The sequence below is a fragment of the Pollachius pollachius genome (genome assembly GCF_949987615.1).
Source record: "Pollachius pollachius genome assembly, chromosome: 16".
Taxonomy (NCBI): Eukaryota; Metazoa; Chordata; class Actinopteri; order Gadiformes; family Gadidae; genus Pollachius; species Pollachius pollachius.
The window spans coordinates 6,425,032-6,439,862 of record NC_136949.1 but is presented as its reverse complement, the minus strand read 5'-3'; the positions used below and the strand labels follow the sequence as shown (position 1 = coordinate 6,439,862).

General features: G+C 45.6%; 1 protein-coding gene across 1 annotated transcript in view; it reads right to left on the bottom strand.

The window, feature by feature from the left end:
- The window catches only part of phip (PHIP subunit of CUL4-Ring ligase complex), a 45,279-nt gene that overhangs the window by 4,397 nt on the left and 26,051 nt on the right, over window positions 1–14,831 (bottom strand). Inside the window, 18 exon segments of the mRNA XM_079754235.1 lie at window positions 8–157; window positions 664–971; window positions 1,370–1,593; window positions 2,095–2,247; window positions 2,598–2,750; window positions 3,523–3,582; window positions 3,730–3,805; window positions 4,084–4,209; window positions 4,603–4,723; window positions 5,722–5,877; window positions 6,695–6,756; window positions 7,428–7,539; window positions 8,365–8,447; window positions 10,098–10,222; window positions 11,263–11,370; window positions 11,635–11,745; window positions 12,062–12,272; window positions 12,647–12,744. Of these exon segments, the coding sequence (XP_079610361.1) occupies window positions 8–157; window positions 664–971; window positions 1,370–1,593; window positions 2,095–2,247; window positions 2,598–2,750; window positions 3,523–3,582; window positions 3,730–3,805; window positions 4,084–4,209; window positions 4,603–4,723; window positions 5,722–5,877; window positions 6,695–6,756; window positions 7,428–7,539; window positions 8,365–8,447; window positions 10,098–10,222; window positions 11,263–11,370; window positions 11,635–11,745; window positions 12,062–12,272; window positions 12,647–12,744 (2,437 nt within the window).

Sequence of the window (14,831 nt, the reverse complement as noted above, 5' to 3'; positions counted from 1 at the left end):
GACCTACCTGGCGTGAGTCGTACGGGGGTCCTGAGTTTCCGTCGGGTGCTTCCTCCGCCGCTCGCCTCGGCGGGGGGGGAGCGCGCCGGTCTCTCGGGCTCCGGGGGGGTCGTCACGGCGACCGGGTTGTGACCACGGAGCAGGCGAGTAGGTGTCTCTGAAGACGGGAGAAGCAAGGAACGTTTGTTTTTCTATCAACTTTTGTTCTATTTGATAATTTCCCCTCTCTGATTGGTCCTTAACAAATACCACAAACTCAGAGGCCAGGTATGTATGAGCATACAGAATGCTCAGAACATTAGCATACAAAATAAGTACTACATTACTACATACAGCTAATCCAACAGAACGAGAGCCAACCTGTGTTTCCCTACTTTAACTCTCATCTTAAGTTACTTTACTAAGCCAATGTTAAAGGTGAACACGCCCCACTTTCGATGTCAGAAGAGGCATATTTTCAGATGGGCTTGTAACGGCTAATCACACTCACACCTGGTGGTACAACATGTCACCTTTAGCGTAATCAAACGGTTAGCGTGACGATAACACTCAGCTGTGAAAGCAACCATGTGTTTCTTTGACACAACAAACACACAGCAGCTGTCCGCCACCTGGGAGCCCCAACCGCGTGTCTCCGTTGTGTTTACATCTTGACACCCTCACCTGCAGCGGCGTGCGTGTTAGCACTAGCGTGTGCGCTAGCGTTAGCTCCGGCGGCGGCGTGCGAGGACAGCGGGGGCGAGTGCGTCGAGTGCCGCAGCGAGCTGCGCGTCCGTCCCGGCGTCTGCGCGGCGTCCCCCTTCCCGTTGAGCAGCTGCGGGGGGGTCCTGAGGGGCGGAGCCTGCCTCAGCGAGGCCGGCCGCGAGGATGGGGCGGAGGCGGAGCCCGAGGAGGAGGAGGGGGGCGTCGGCCCTGGCGACGGCTCGCGGCGCCCGGACGTCCGGGAGGACACACGCCGCTTCCTCTCGGGGCTGTGGGGGGACGGACGGACGGACGGGTGAGAGGGAGCTCGTGTATTGGGGAGGGAAAACTAGTACCTCGTTTATAGTAGTATAGTGTTACCTAAGACTCCTTCCTACCAACTGGGCGGGGCTCGATCTTATGTGCATTATTACGACTTTAACTCTAGTTTGATAGATATATCTAGATTGAAAGATATAACTTTATCTTCCCGCGGGAAATGACAGCACCAGGGCGCTACTCGAAAATAACAAACTGGACATAAATAACAACATACTATTAAAAAAACGTAAACGTCAAACATTGCCACACAAAAAAAGTGCATAGTTTCACATCAAAAACACTGACATCCACCGTTGACCTTTGACCCCTGCTCCACCCCCTAGACCCCACCCCACCCCCACCGTACCTAGACGCCGTGCTGCTGGCGGGCGATTCGCTCCTGCGTCGCCGCCTCCTCTTGGGGGCGTGGCGTGTCTGGCGGTCGGAGGCGGAGGCGGCGTGGCGTGTCTGTCTGTCTGTCCGCTGGCGGGTCAGCTTGTCCGTCAGGCCATGGATGGCCTTGTAGTCGTCCAGGATGGAGTTGACGTGCTCCTCGAACAGGGCCGAGAGACGCAGGCTCATGCTGTAGATCTGGAGAGGGGTGTGTGTGTGGGTGTGTTTGGTGGGGAGAGGGGGGAGATACAAATGAGACTGGATTGTGTTTAAACATTTATATTTCTTCTAAATGTTTTGGTTGTTTCTTTTCATTTTACGGCCAGTTACTGACGTCCACATAACAGAAAAGGACAAAATCTTATTCAAAGTAACAGCTGCTGTTATTTATTCACAGAAGAGCCATTGGTATTAGCCATGAACACAAGTAACTGAAAAGACGCAGCAGCTGACACTAAGACACATGACAGCATGGATCCTCTTTTGGTAAATTCAAGTGTAAAATCAAACCTTCTCTCTAGCATTACATTGAGGCTTTAGCCAGCGAAAGGGTCCACTAAATGAGGATGAGGCACGGTCAAAGTAATACAGCAGAATAGAGTGTTGCACCTCCAAGTTACCAAGATAGTTACTATCTACTAAGATACCAAGCTGAACATAATGGTGTGTGAAGTGTGTGTGTGTTATGATGCGTCTCACCCGCGACTTCTTGCTGGGCGTGTAGGCCTTGGAGTTACTGAAGATGAGGCGGATGTCCTTGCAGAGGTCGATGGGAGACTTGTACTTTCCGTCGGAGAGCGTGCTCTGCACCGTGCTGAAGTCCATGGGGGACTCCACGATCTCCAGGTAGTCCTGCAGGAGGCAACCACACGCAGCGCCACAGATACTTCACTATGTTGGTCTCTCAGCGGACGCTCCGAAGCCACTGGCGGAGGCTGCAGATGCACTTTATGAAGGAGTTGGTAGGGGGGCGGGGGGGGGGCGTTTGGGCATCTTGCTCAAGGATGCTTACAGGTCAAAGTGTTGGCACACTGCCCATGCACACTGTTCACCGCAGATTGAAGTAGCCACCACACTATCATGCAACCCCCCCCCCCCCCCCCCCCCCCCGCCCCTGACCCTCAAAAGAACGCAGAACATAATAATTTGAATAAGACAAGAGAGAATTGATGAAGAGCTCAGTGTGGTCAGCCCAGACTCACCGGATACTCGTGCAGGTCCACAGGCTCCCTGAAGGGCTCCGAGTCCTCGCACTGGAAGATGAGGTCCAGCAGCTCCTTGCAGCGCCCCCTCCAGGCCTGGGGGTCGTAGGACGGGGGCCGCGTGCGGCGCTGCCTCTGCATGGGGCGCCGGCTCTACCCCCGAGAAACACAGGCGAGAGGAGTTACGCCGTGTTCACGTGGGCGAGAAGGGCCTGCCTGACGTATAGGGGACTAGTCTTTGTAGACGCATACTGCAGCCAATCGAATCGCCTCACTCTACAGAGCCGATGTGTGGGTATTAATACAAAAGAGGACACAAACGACAGCTGACTAAAAACAATCCTATTATTCCACATTTCTTTAAAAATATATAACGGCCGGAACTTTTCCGGCTTCTTCCTGCTTGTTATTGCAAAATGGATCCAGGAAACGCGCGCAGTGTATTTGCATAACCGCTATCAGATTGGCCGACGGATCCGGCGCTGCCTGAAAAGTTGAACATTTCTCAACATTTGGACGCAGGCCACGGAGCCAAATGGACGGACAGACCCACATTGCATTTCACAAGCGCCCCATGCAAAGTCAATGAGATCCGTCGACGGACGGAGGTAGTGTGAACAAGCCCTTAGTCACAAGAAATCACTGGAAAACATTACCATGGAAAACATAGAATGGAATGCAACAGTTTTTTTAATAATAACAAGACATACTACTTTATGTACTGAACAATATTTATAATTTATTAACAATCAATTATATACCTATTTCTGTCTATTTTGATAATTAATTGAGAAAAAAATTATAAAAATGGGATCCATTTAATTGTGCGTTTCTCATTTGTGCGGATTTATGCAGTAAACTGCAGGGAAGAAAATCCAGATCACTGAACACAAGCTTAACATGCAAACAACTTGATATTACAAACCTTTGTTTTCCTCGCAGACGTTCCTGGAGTGTTCTCCTCCTCCTCTTCCTCCTCCTCATCCTGTAGTGGGATTCACGAAAACAATTTCTTTATGCACTTAGGACCTAGCTCATGTTAGAGTATTGCTCAGAATTGTGGGTTCAGGAAATCCATCACAACAAGATTAATAAATCTATAATAAATCCCTGCTAAAACATCCAAACCCACCTCTTCTTCAGAATCAGAGAAGGTGGACTTCTTCATGGTTCTGTACAGGGGAATGATGTCCGTCATAGTGTGGTCCCTGAAATGGAAAGAGTGGGAAAAGACACTTAAAACATGCCTTCATCTCGTCTGCATTAAGGCAAGCCAACGGTCTGTGAGTTCTAACACACAGATACTAGCGGCTAAGTAACTGCATAGTAAACACTTAGGAACAGTGGTGCAATAAAAAGCAAAAAATACGGACATCCACTGACAAATCAACAACCACTAAAACCACTAAACTACGGGTCGTTAACTGAGAGAAAGTGGATCATCCCCAGTGCTCTTGAGCAGGAAACAGAAGAGACCGGGACGTACTTGATGAACTGGAGCATGAGGTCCGACACGAACTTGGCGGTGGTGACGATGAAGGCACCGGGCTCGTTGAAGGCCTGGGCGTTGTGCTCGATGTAGCGGACCTCCCACATCAGGGAAGACATGCGCCTGGAAGGACACAGGCACATTCAGTTGGTGTCAATCCAACTTAGTTCAACTTTAAACAACTAACTAACTCAACCCAACCAAAGCGATTTATGCAAGGCAGGGCAACTTTATTATGCTGCACTTTTCATACAAACATAGTCATATTGAAACATAGTCGTACAATAAAATGAAATGATAAAATAAAATAGGTAAGTTAAAGAAAAAAAAGGCAAAGTTATAAAGAAAGGGCAATGTTTAAGATTTACCATTCAACCTCTTTTATTCACAGCGACTCAAAACCGCGTAACAATGGGGATTGAACCGAAAGCAGACACAAACAATCTCTCCCTCTCTGGTGCACCATTATACACACACACACACACACACTCCATAAGACACGTGGGCGGTGTGTACCGGTAGAAGCGGTTCTCCAGCCGCTGGCGTATGCTGCTGAGGTCGGTGACGTAGGCCACCACAGTGCAGTAGGACGGGTAGGCCTGCAGGTCCACGGGGAAGGCAAAGGGAGCCGCCACGTCTGGAGGTGGAAGAGAAAGGAGCCAAATGGAAGAGGGTTAGAAAGGGAACAGGTAATGCACTATGGAGCGATGTGAAGAGTCCCTTCGATCGGTGATAGAAAAAAGGTAAAAGAGAGGGATGATACAATGCAATGAAAGTCTGCGACTGCTACATATCAGGCGTTGGTTGATGCACGTAAAGATTCTCAAAGATCTTCTGAACAGACTTTCGGTGTATAGATGTTCTGAACAGATATTCTGAATAGATATATTCTTAGAATTGATAGATATTCTGAACAGATTTCAGGCAAACATATATTGTGCACATTGGAGCCATGTTTGAGCTCTGTGGGCCTCATAAACAAATCCCTCCCATACTGGTTCACCCGCATACAATTCAGCATTCCAGTGAAATGAAAGCCAAGCAGACGGCCCCTCCCGTTACCGACCACTAGAGGGAGCATGGATGGTTTTTTTTAACGTTGCAGTGCACAAGGTACGATTACATCACTTCAGAGGGATATCAGTCATTAGAGGCAATTTCTGGTGCAATACGTGTCGATATGGTTCATCTCAGTAAAACGCTACTTTGGCAGGCTCAAGTTGACAGTTGTTGGTGATCGAGGAATAAAATACAATACCTCAACATTAACAAGCGAAAGTATGCAAAATATGTAGTAACTGTAAAAAAGCTACACAACATCAAGGCACAACAAACCGAATAGTGCTGAGGATCAAGTTGTGATTATCAAGTCAGTTATTATATATATTTAGTATTATCTAAGTTATCTCTTTAAGTCTCGTGCTGATGCTGTCAGAGCGGGGGCGTGCAACGTGCCAAATCAATAACCACTGAAACTACTAAACTACCGGTCGTTAACGGAGAGAGAGTGGATCATCCCCAGTGCTCTAGAGCAGGAAACAGAAGGGTATATATTCAGTATCATCTATTGTATCTCTTTATGTCTCGTGCTGATGGTGTCGGAGCGGGGGGGGACGACACGCCCTGGTGACCCACCGAGCGTGACGAGCTGGTCGATGGCTTTGATGATGCGCTCGCACTCGTCGGAGCGGCCGCGGGCGCCCCACTCGCCCTCCAGGGGCACGTAGAGCAGCTCCTTCTGCTCCTCCTCCGCCAGGGGCACGCTGAGACCCAGCTCGTCCGGGAAGGAGGCTGGGGAGAGGGAGGGAGGAGGTGGGAGAGGGAGGGAGGAGGTTAGAGAGGGAGGGAGGAGGTGGGAGAGGGAGGGAGGAGGTTAGAGAGGGAGGGAGGAGGTGGGAGAGGGAGGGAGGAGGTGGGAGAGGGAGGGAGGAGGTGGGAGGGAGGGAGGAGGTTAGAGAGGGAGGGAGGAGGTGGGAGAGGGAGGATAGAGAGGGAGGAGGTGGGAGAGGGAGGGAGGAGGTGAGAGAGGGAGGGTGGTAGGAGGTTGGAGAGGGAGGGAGGTAGGAGGTTGAGGTGACGGAGGAGGTGAGAGAGGGAGGGAGGAGGTTGGAGAGGGAGGGAGGAGGTGGGAGAGGGAGGGAGGAGGTGGGAGGGAGGGAGGAGGTTAGAGAGGGAGGGAGGAGGTGGGAGAGGGAGGAGGTTAGAGAGGGAGGAGGTTAGAGAGGGAGGAGGTGGGAGAGGGAGGGAGGAGGTGAGAGAGGGAGGGTGGTAGGAGGTTGGAGAGGGAGGGTGGTAGGAGGTTGAGGTGACGGAGGAGGTGAGAGAGTCAGGGAGGAGGTTGGAGAGGGAGGGAGGAGGAGGTTGAGGTGATGGAGGCGGTTGGAGTTGGAGGAAGGAGGGAAGGAGGGAGGGAGAGGGAAGTAGACAAGGAGAAAGGGAGTGGTGGAGGGAGGGATGGATGGAGTAAGGGAGGGACAGAAAATAGGGAGAACAATTAAGAAGGTGTTTGTAGTTTACATTGTTGACAACTGTGTGTATGTATGTGTTGGGGTAGTTGTGCACATGCGTGTGTGAGTGCTGTTTGTAATGCATCATCATTGAAACTCACCCTCATTTGGAATGGGCTCCATGTCCCAGGGACTCATCTTCTCAGTATCCCCGTTGTCCCAGCTGGATGAAAACAAACACATTACACTTACATCCAACACACACACATGGCGACATCGCGTTTTACTACCTTCCCTCTCCAGTATGAAGTACAATGACTGGTGCAGTGAATCGATTCACAAATTCCAACAGACATCGATACAATGAAAATTATTCATTCTTGGTTCTGGAGTGCAATAATAAAAATATATGGGACACAAACATTGTAAAAATGTAAACCACTGAAGGCCATTTTAATCTATAAATTGTGTGAAATGCAATCGTTTTCGTTGGGTTATCGCTGCAGCTAGCTGGGCGTTTTAATATTTGATCATTGAAAAAGACGACATCTCCTAAAAACTCATATGCAGTTCCATTTCTGATTAAATTCAAGAATTTATTAGAATAATATTCTTATTTTATCATGGTTAGTTAATTTACGTTGCACTCGTTCCAAAATAATATCCTGGTTTTATTGAATCACTTAAAACGTCGAATGACTATTTGTCACCGCGTACTTCCTCGCTGTAGTGAAGCAATTACCCTCAAACAGATTTGCGAGGCCTTAAAATGAAAATAGTTTAAAGGCCGTTTATGCAGTGTTCAAAACAGGTTCTAGGTTTTGATGTATAGATGTCCTGTCTTCATTCATCTCCACTGTTCTTTGTCAGGCTGGCTGGGGGGGGCAGGCCTACCAGACGTTGTAGCACTGGAACAGGCTGTCAGGGTACTGGCACTGGAAGGGCTCCTGGCTCTCGATAGTCCCGAACCACCAGGCGTCGTCGATCACTGACCTGAAGCGGTCCCCTGCACACACACCACACGCCGTGTTGAGAACCGTCCATAAGGTCGGCTAGCTGCTGTAGCTGACCATACGGGCATCTAGCTACTGTAGCTATCCATACATTCACCTAACTACTGTAGCTATCCATACAGTCATCTAGCTACTGTAGCTATCGTCAGGTACTGTAACTATCCATACAGTCATCTAGCTACTGTAGCTATCGTCAAGCTCCTGTACCTATACATACATTCACCTGGCTACTGTATCCATACATAGTCACCTAGCTACTGTAGCTATCTATACAGTCAGCTAGCTGCTTTAGATATGCATGCAGTCATCTAGCTACATCGTATCTATGTTTATATCCTTTTATCTATCTATCTATCCAGCCATTATCTATGTATCTGATATTTTATATAGTTTAATATTTGATCATTCACACAGAATTGCAATTAGGAGGCGCAAGATTGATGAATTTCCAAGTAAAACTAATAACCAAGATAATATGGCAGCACACGGGCAAAGACTGAATTTGATCCTTTGGGGTATAACCAGCTCAAGAGCAGGACTGCACAGAGTCAACAGTGTTTGCAGTTACACGTAACACTACCATTTCACGCGTTCCTTTAATGTGGACGTGGGTGAAGTGTGATGTCTGCTCTTGAACGCGGGGCAACCGGTGACCTCCCTGTCACTCTGACGGTTTCATCACAGTCACGGTGGATTCTGGGGCCGCGGAGATGTGGGACTTGTTTTGGATTCAACACACAAGCTCAAAAGCCGGGTTTGAGCTTGGTGAACGCGAGATCGGGAGAGAGAGAGCGAGAGCGAGGGACTGCAAGCCTCACCTATACTCCACTGGCGCTCTCTGCCGTTGTCAAACTGCTGCCGGAGAACCAGGAAATCGATAACGTCTGGCATGTCGTGGTACCTGAAACGAGACACGCACGCGCACACACACACACACACACACACACACACACACACACACACACACACACACACACATTAGACCCAGTCCACAGACGGTCTATGCACCTTAATGAATTTGTTCTGGGAGCTTGAAGCAGCTTCACGTTGAGGCTTGACACAGCCTGGGATGAGGGCTTGGTCTCTATGCCTTTAAAGAAACGGGTCTCAAGAGAGAAGGAATGAAATGCAGCACGGAGCTCAGAGTGGCCGTCGCCTTTGTGCATTGAGCCTAAAAGCCACCAACAAGGGCTGGTTGATGATTCAAAGGGCAGCTCATGGACATGGGCAGGTTGTCTCAACAAACACACTCTGCAAGAATACACGGACCATCAATGGATAACAACCCAAGGATTTACCTTTTCATCTTTTTTCTTCTTGCTATTCAACAGAATTGACGCGTTCACAATCAGGTGAAGGAGTTACAGCGGATCCACTCACTACAACGCTAAACCATTGATACATATTCGGTCCTAAAGCTACTGCAGTGGGCGAGGAAAAAAGACAGCGAGCATCACTTGATCAATACTGTTTTTGAAGAGCAGATGTCACGCTGAAGTGCGTCTTTAAAAGCAGCCGAGGCGGAGGGAGCAGTCTTGATCACTGAGCCAGATAGATAAAGTGCAATGATGTGGAAATAACGGCCATGCAGATGGGTCTCTGAGGCACATCGCTTGAACCGCGCGGCGGAGTCGAGACTACAGTACATATCTGTACTACGCCGGTCAAATAAGACACATGGAAGTAGAGCCCAAAAAAAGGCAAGTCGATATTGCAATTATATATTAAAAATATGTATAACCAAACCATTATTTTTGGGATTATCTTTTGATTCTGGGATGAGTGCTTGAACTTTACCGCCCACATATCATGTCTGAACAGGAGCCATCTTAATATTGGTGAGTTAATGCTGTAGTTCTAATGTCAACCTTCCTGTCTTGACTTTGCAGTTAAATTGGTGTTTATTTATTAATTGTTCCGTTTGATGGATTACTATTTAAAACGGAGGACTTTACAGCTCACCCTTCCAAAGAGCAAATTATTAACAAAATGCCAGAGATGGGCGGGTTATAGTATCACTGTATGATTGAGTGTGAAAAAAAGACAATAGTCTCACTTCTCTGTACACAGTACTTTTTCCATTCGTACTTCAACAATTCTACCTCTGGTGATTACAGTGATTGCTACAGATATAAGGTCACCATTGTCTGTCTGATTTGTTGGAACACAAGTTCCTTTAATTTGCCTAGGCCTCTTCCAAAGAATGCAAATCAGCAGCAACCATACAGAATACATAGACTGACCTAAACTACAGCCTTTCCATGATACTAAAAGTCTAACGAAGGGGAGCAGTAAAGTACAATAGCTGATTGGCTAGGGTGTTTGATCCCAAGCCGAAAGGGTCTGGGTTCGATCCCAATGTCCAAATCCTAACCTGCAGGCATACAAGAGAAAGGTCTGTAACTGTAAGGCAATGTAACAGTAGGCATATCTGAGCTTCAACCCCTACAGGCTCACAGCTGATTTCCTCCTAAGTCACTTTGAATAAAAGTGTCTGTAAAAATACTAAAGCGTATCTCCATGGGGGGGTGGTGTGAGAGGGGGTCCTTACTTCATGGAGAAGGACCCTCCGGTCAGTTTGCCCGTGTCGGGGTCCAGGAAGGAGAGCTTCAGGCAGCACAGCGTGGGCAACCCCACTTCGTATTTGATGCCCACTATCTTCATCAGCTCCTGTTCCTGAAGAGCACAAGAAAGAATCGCTTAATTTAAATGATTCAGCCTTAAGGCTTTCACACAGTTCTCCCCTATTGGCTTATTGCTTTTTATCTAGTCACCCTAGTTTATAAATTGCCTCTGGCTTTGGCTTATACACATAATTACATACATACACATATATATATACACACACATATACACACATATATACACACACACACACATATACATATATATATATATATATATATATATATATATATATATATATATATATATATATATATATATATATATATACACACACATATACATATATATATACATATATATATATATATACACACACATATACATATATATATATACATATATATATATACACACATATACATATATATATATATATATACATATATACATATATATTTATATACACACATATACATATATATATATATATATATACATACACACACACACACACACACACACACACACACACACATATATATATATACACATACATATGCATATATAAATATATACACCCACATATAATCATGACATATATATATATGTATAGATACAGTTTGTATATACATAAAACAGAGATGGGTTTTCGAAGCACAAACCAGGAACAAGGAAGTTCTGCAAAAAACATTCCTATCAATTCCAAGTTTGAAGGCGAGGATATTTGCAGACTGGAGTGTAAATGAAAGTGACGATGCTATCATTAGACATCACTCCTTCTGTTCAATTCCAAACATGTCAATCTCCTGAAGGCGCCGTCCCAAAATATATGAATCCCTTCAAAAGATAAACTCTATGGAAATAGAACAACTCCAGATTGTCAGTTAATCAAAAGGTGTAGGGGTAATCATCCAGAGTTAACCACATGTAAAACTGCCAAAGGTTGACAAGTATCGTAATAATAAATCATAATTGACTCAGACTGCACCATGAGATATCTGGATATCTGTATTTACATCAGGATATGGCAACGACGTCAATAAGGCCGACTGAGAGACTCTATTGTGTCGGGGGACCAGCTAGCTTACCCGTAGTTCCATTTTATGCCAGGGTTGCTTTTTGGGATTTATGCTGTAGATCTTCTTCTTTCTCGCCATCTCCACGTACGCCTCATGGCCTTGTCTGAAGTAGTAGAGCTGCATACGCACACGGACACACACACACACACAAACAACAACAATAACAACACACATATAAGGTTAAAATTAAACAAAATTGAACAATCAATGTGAGTCAATTTTACTTTAAAACAGTTGATGAGAAAACTTCAAATGGCCATGACCAGTAAAACTAAAATATAAAACTGTGAATATATATAAATCATTTATTTATTTGATTTTTCTTGTTTTAATTAGTTGTGTGGTTGGCAAAATATTAAAGGGACACTATCAGACGTCTACCTCGTCTCCCATCTGCGGTATGTAAGGACACCGCCTGGGAACTGTGTCCGTGATCCAGGGAGAGGGAAGCCACTCCTCCAGAGTTAGCCCCGCCTCCTGTAACTCCGCCCTCTGTACAAGGAAACAACACACATCAGTTTCAATGAAACTGGGTTTTCCCCCCAGCAATTGAGACCAAAATATCCGCTCTTCATATCAGCCATTTTATTCTTTGCCTCTAATTAACAGAAAAAATGTTATTGCGTTCTATTATAAATGTTTGGTTTAATTTCTATATGCTTCGATTTATTTTTGTAAACTCAGCAACATTGGAAAAAATGCTCAATAAATGTACAGTAAGCCCGAAAAGCTAAATGGATGAATTCACGAATGGGCGTCGAGGTCAGCCTCATGACGTCCACGCCCAAACAGGCCCGCGCGGACGCACCTTGCGTTTCTCCTTAGGCTGCTTCTTCTTGGGCACTGCGCCGTCTTTGTCGGCCTTGTCCTTCTTGCGGTCCTTCTTGCCTTCCCTCTTCTTCTCGCCGCCGTCCTCCTCGGAGCTGCTGCTCTTCTTCTTCACCCTCACGCTCTTCTTGGGCGGCTCCAGGTTGATCCCTGCGTCGGCCGTCCAGTCGGAGTAGTCGCTGGAGTAGTCGCTGTGAAGAGCCCCCACCCCGGAAGGTTCCGCGCGGTCAGACTGCTGTGCTCCGTGGTTGTGTTTAAGGCTGTCTGGTTGTGTGCGTGTGTGTGTGTGTGTGGGGGTGGCGGTTTGTTTGGCAGTCAGTTTGGTGCACGTTTTTTATGTCATGGGCTGGAGGGGTGCCTTGTTTGATTTGTCTTATCAAAAATATGCATAAATATAAAGAAAGAAAGAACCAACAATAATCAAGTGCGACAAACAGTCGTCGATTTAATTGGGCCGTTCTGTTCTATTATCGCTTAATTATCTCCCGACTTCAGGCAGAAACGTAAGCCTTGTTGAAGTGTGGGTGTGTGTGTGTGTGTGCACGTGCGCGTGTGTGCGTCCCACCTGGAGCTACTGTGGTCGTCGGGCCAGGGCTCTTTCTTCTCCTCCTCCTTCTCCTCCTCTGAGGAGTGGCCGTTGACCTGTCGCACCTCCACCTCTCCCTAAGGACCACATCCCAGGGTTACATCACACACCATCACACCACCGTACTGATTCCATCACACCCCATCACAACATTCTACTGTTTACATCACAACATTCTACTGATTCCATCACACACCATCACAACATTCTACTGTTTACATCACAACATTCTACTGTTTACATCACACACCATCACAACATTCTACTGTTTACATCACAACATTCTACTGTTTACATCACATATCATCACACCACCGTACTGATTCCAACACACACCATCACAACATTCTACTGTTTACATCACAACATTCTACTGATTCCATCACACCCCATCACAACATTCTACTGTTTACATCACATACAATCACACCATCGTACTGAATCCATCACACACACCATCACAACACTCTACTGTTTACATCACATACCATCACACCACCGTACTGATTCCATCACACCCCATCACAACATTCTACTGTTTACATCACATACCATCACACCATCGTACTGATTCCATCACACACCATCACAACATTCTACTGTTTACATCACAACATTCTACTGTTTACATCACATACCATCACACCATCGTACTGATTCCATCACACCCCATCACAACATTCTACTGTTTACATCACATACCATCACACCACCGTACTGATTCCATCACACCCCATCACAACATTCTACTGTGTACATCACAACATTCTACTGTTTACATCACACCCCATCACAACATTCTACTGTTTACATCACATACCATCACACCATCGTACTGATTCCATCACACACACCATCACAACACTCTACTGTTTACATCACATACCATCACACCACCGTACTGATTCCATCACACCCCATCACAACATTCTACTGTTTACATCACAACATTCTACTGTTTACATCACATACCATCACACCATCGTACTGATTCCATCACACACCATCACAACATTCTACTGTTTACATCACAACATTCTACTGTTTACATCACATACCATCACACCATCGTACTGATTCCATCACACACCATCACAACATTCTACTGTTTACATCACAACATTCTACTGATTCCATCACACCCCATCACAACATTCTACTGTGTACATCACAACATTCTACTGTTTACATCACACCCCATCACAACATTCTACTGTTTACATCACATACCATCACACCATCGTACTGATTCCATCACACACACCATCACAACATTCTACTGTTTACATCACATACCATCACACCATCGTACTGATTACATCACACACAATCACAACATTCTACTGTTTACATCACAACATTCTACTGTTTACATCACAACATTCTACTGTTTACATCACATACCATCACACCATCGTACTGATTACATCACACACACAATCACAACATTCTACTGTTTACATCACAACATTCTACTGTTTACATCACACCCCATCACAACATTCTACTGTTTACATCACAACATTCTACTCTTCACAACTCCCACCATCACAACATTCTGTTTACATCACACACCATCACAATATTCTATTTACATCACACAACATCGCAACATTCTACTGTTTACATCACACAATCACAACATTCTACTGTTTACATCACAACATTCTACTGTAAACGTCACAACATTCTACTGTTTACATCACATACCATCACACCATCGTACTGATTCCATCACACACACCATCACAACATTCTACTGTTTACATCACAACATTCTACTGTTTACATCACATACCATCACACCATCGTACTGATTCCATCACACACCCCATCACAAAATTCTACTGTTTACATCACAACATTCTACTGTTTACATCACATACCATCACACCATCGTACTGATTACATCACACACACAATCACAACATTCTACTGTTTACATCACAACATTCTACTGTTTACATCACACCCCATCACAACATTCTACTGTTTACATCACAACATTCTACTCTTCACAACTCCCACCATCGCAACATTCTGTTTACATCACACACCATCACAATATTCTATTTACATCACACAACATCGCAACATTCTACTGTTTACATCACACAATCACAACATTCTACTGTTTACATCACAACATTCTACTGTAAACGTC